The 2,280-nt window shown below is 50.0% G+C and overlaps 1 protein-coding gene across 1 annotated transcript in view; it reads left to right on the plus strand.

Annotated features, from left to right (window-relative positions):
- The window catches only part of LOC103131017 (inaD-like protein), a 32,769-nt gene that overhangs the window by 24,656 nt on the left and 5,833 nt on the right, over positions 1 to 2,280 (plus strand). Inside the window, exons 21-25 of the mRNA XM_016666327.1 lie at positions 168 to 231; positions 1,263 to 1,316; positions 1,382 to 1,453; positions 1,532 to 1,709; positions 1,817 to 1,927. Coding sequence (XP_016521813.1) covers positions 168 to 231; positions 1,263 to 1,316; positions 1,382 to 1,453; positions 1,532 to 1,709; positions 1,817 to 1,927 — 479 coding nt within the window. The remainder of the gene's footprint in view (positions 1 to 167; positions 232 to 1,262; positions 1,317 to 1,381; positions 1,454 to 1,531; positions 1,710 to 1,816; positions 1,928 to 2,280) is intronic.

Consider the following 2,280-nt stretch of genomic DNA (forward strand, 5'->3'; position numbering starts at 1 on the left):
AACTCCGCTCCGCCTCTTAGAACTCCGCTCCGCCTCTTAGAACTCCGCTCCGCCTCTTAGAACTCCGCTCCGCCTCTTAGAACTCCGCTCCGCCTCTTAAAACTCCGCTCCCCCTCTTAGAACTCCGCTCCGCCTCTTGGGTTTGACTCTCCTTCCTCTTCCTGCAGGTCTGCCCGACTTCAGGGACGGCGAGGTCGAGTCCGATCTCACTCTGACCGACACCGACACCGAGTCAGTACCGCCTTGATTGTCCCTCTCTCAGAACCACTTTGATCCTGGTGTCTCCTGGTTCTGGTTCTGGTTCTTGACTGGTTCTGGACCAGCAGCTCCAGAGTTTCAGTAAAGACTGGAAGTGAAGACGGGAAGCAGCTTTTCCGTTTCCTGTCTTTACAGGAAGTCCTCTGTTCTGAGTCCAGAACTCAAACCCAGTTGCTCAGAACCTCTGGGCCCAGTTCAGTGGTTCTGAACCTTGCACAGCGGTTCTGACCCGTCCACTCACCTAGATTATGGACCACAGACTGTTGATGTCATCAGGCAGAAGAACAGAGCCTTGAGGAACACCAGAACTCACCGATGTTCAGATTAATTTCCACCAACAGCTGATCTGAGTTATCTGTTCTCCAGATTTCCATCAGATTAGTTTTAGATCCTCAAACTGTCATTAGATTGTCAGATCAGATTAAATCTGATGCTATTTTATCAGAACCTAAAAGCGATTGTCAGATTATCATCAGATTATCTGGTATCATGTTTTCATCTGAACATAATCTGAAGATTCTGACATAAATCTGTTCAAGTAAAAGAGTTTAAATGAGAGAACAACAGCATTGATGGGATTATCCTTTGTACTGGATAATCTGAATGATTTTTGCTTCCTTTTAAGAACCAAAGTAATCTTAAGAATCACCTGAAGGCATCAGATTATCCGGTTCTGTTGCGTCAGAACCGGACCTCAACAAGCCAGACCTTTAAATCTGGCTGAGGTGGTTCCTCAGACGGTCCGGTCCGGTCCAGGTCACAGAACAGGTCAGACTCTTCCTGGGCTGATTCTCTGGCCTCTGGCTCCCCCTGCTGGTTAAACCAAGCAATATCCTGCAGAGTCGCTGGTTCTGCTCCGGTTTGATGTTGAAGGAGTTTCAGAACCACTGCAGTAGAACTGGGCCGTGTTTCAGATTGGTGAAACACACCAATCTGTGTTTCATTACACAGTTTGGTGTTTAACCGATCAGAACCAGAACATGATAGGTTCTCCTCTCCTGCAGGTCCGTCAGGATTGTCGCCACCGGCAGCAGGAAGAGGCGGAGCCAAGGCCGCAGGTATGGCAGCTGCTGATTGGCTGATTCAGGAAGCTTCAGATTAACAGCTGAGCTGGTTTCCATAGGAACCTGCCGGAGAGGGAAGAGGGGGAGGGAGAGGAGACACCCGCCTTCAGCCACTGGGGGGCGCCACGCAGGTAGGACACACAACCAGAACCTGCTGAACTGGGTTCTCCGTCTCTGTCCTGACCCGGGTCTGGCCCGGTTACCCTCAGGGTGGAGGTGTGGCCTGAGGACGGCCAGTCTCTGGGCCTCAGCATCGTGGGCGGCCGCCATGTCATCAAGCGTCTGAAGAACGGTGAGGAGCTGAAGGGAATCTTCATCAAGCAGGTCCTGGCCGGCAGCCCGGCCGCCCGGACCCGCTGCCTGAAGACCGGAGACAAGATCCTGGAGGTAGGGCTCTGGTTCTGGTTCTGGTCCCAGTCCTGGTTCTGGTTCTGGTCCCAGTCCTGGTTCCAGTTCTAGTTCCAGTCCTGGTCCTGGTTCTGGTTCCTCCTCAGGTGTCTGGCGTGGACCTGCGAGCGGCGAGTCATGAGGAGGCGGTGAGCGTCATCAAGTCTGCTCCGAGTCCAGTTGTCTTCATCGTCCAGAGCCTGTCGGCGACACCGCGGGTAAACGGGTCACACCAAAACTTTTCGGGTTTGGGTCAGAAATTATCCAAAAATCAGAAAATGAATTCATGTTTGAAGGCTGATGAATTGATTCTTCTACTTTGGACTCGGCTTAGCTGCCATTTGCAATTCAATGACTTGGAAATGTTGGGAATTTATGCAATTATTAAAATGAAATTTATGAACATTTAATCTGGAAAAGTTATAAAATAAAACAGTTGGAAGCCTGCCACATGCTAATGCTAATCAATGTTAGCATGCTAACATTGATTTTAGCTTGGTAACACATAACCTTAGTGAGTCCTAACAGTCCTAACCTACTGCTACTAATAGCCAATGTACAGCCCATTAAT

The sequence above is a fragment of the Poecilia formosa genome, unplaced genomic scaffold (assembly GCF_000485575.1).
Source record: "Poecilia formosa unplaced genomic scaffold, Poecilia_formosa-5.1.2 Scaffold708, whole genome shotgun sequence".
NCBI classification, from domain to species: Eukaryota; Metazoa; Chordata; class Actinopteri; order Cyprinodontiformes; family Poeciliidae; genus Poecilia; species Poecilia formosa.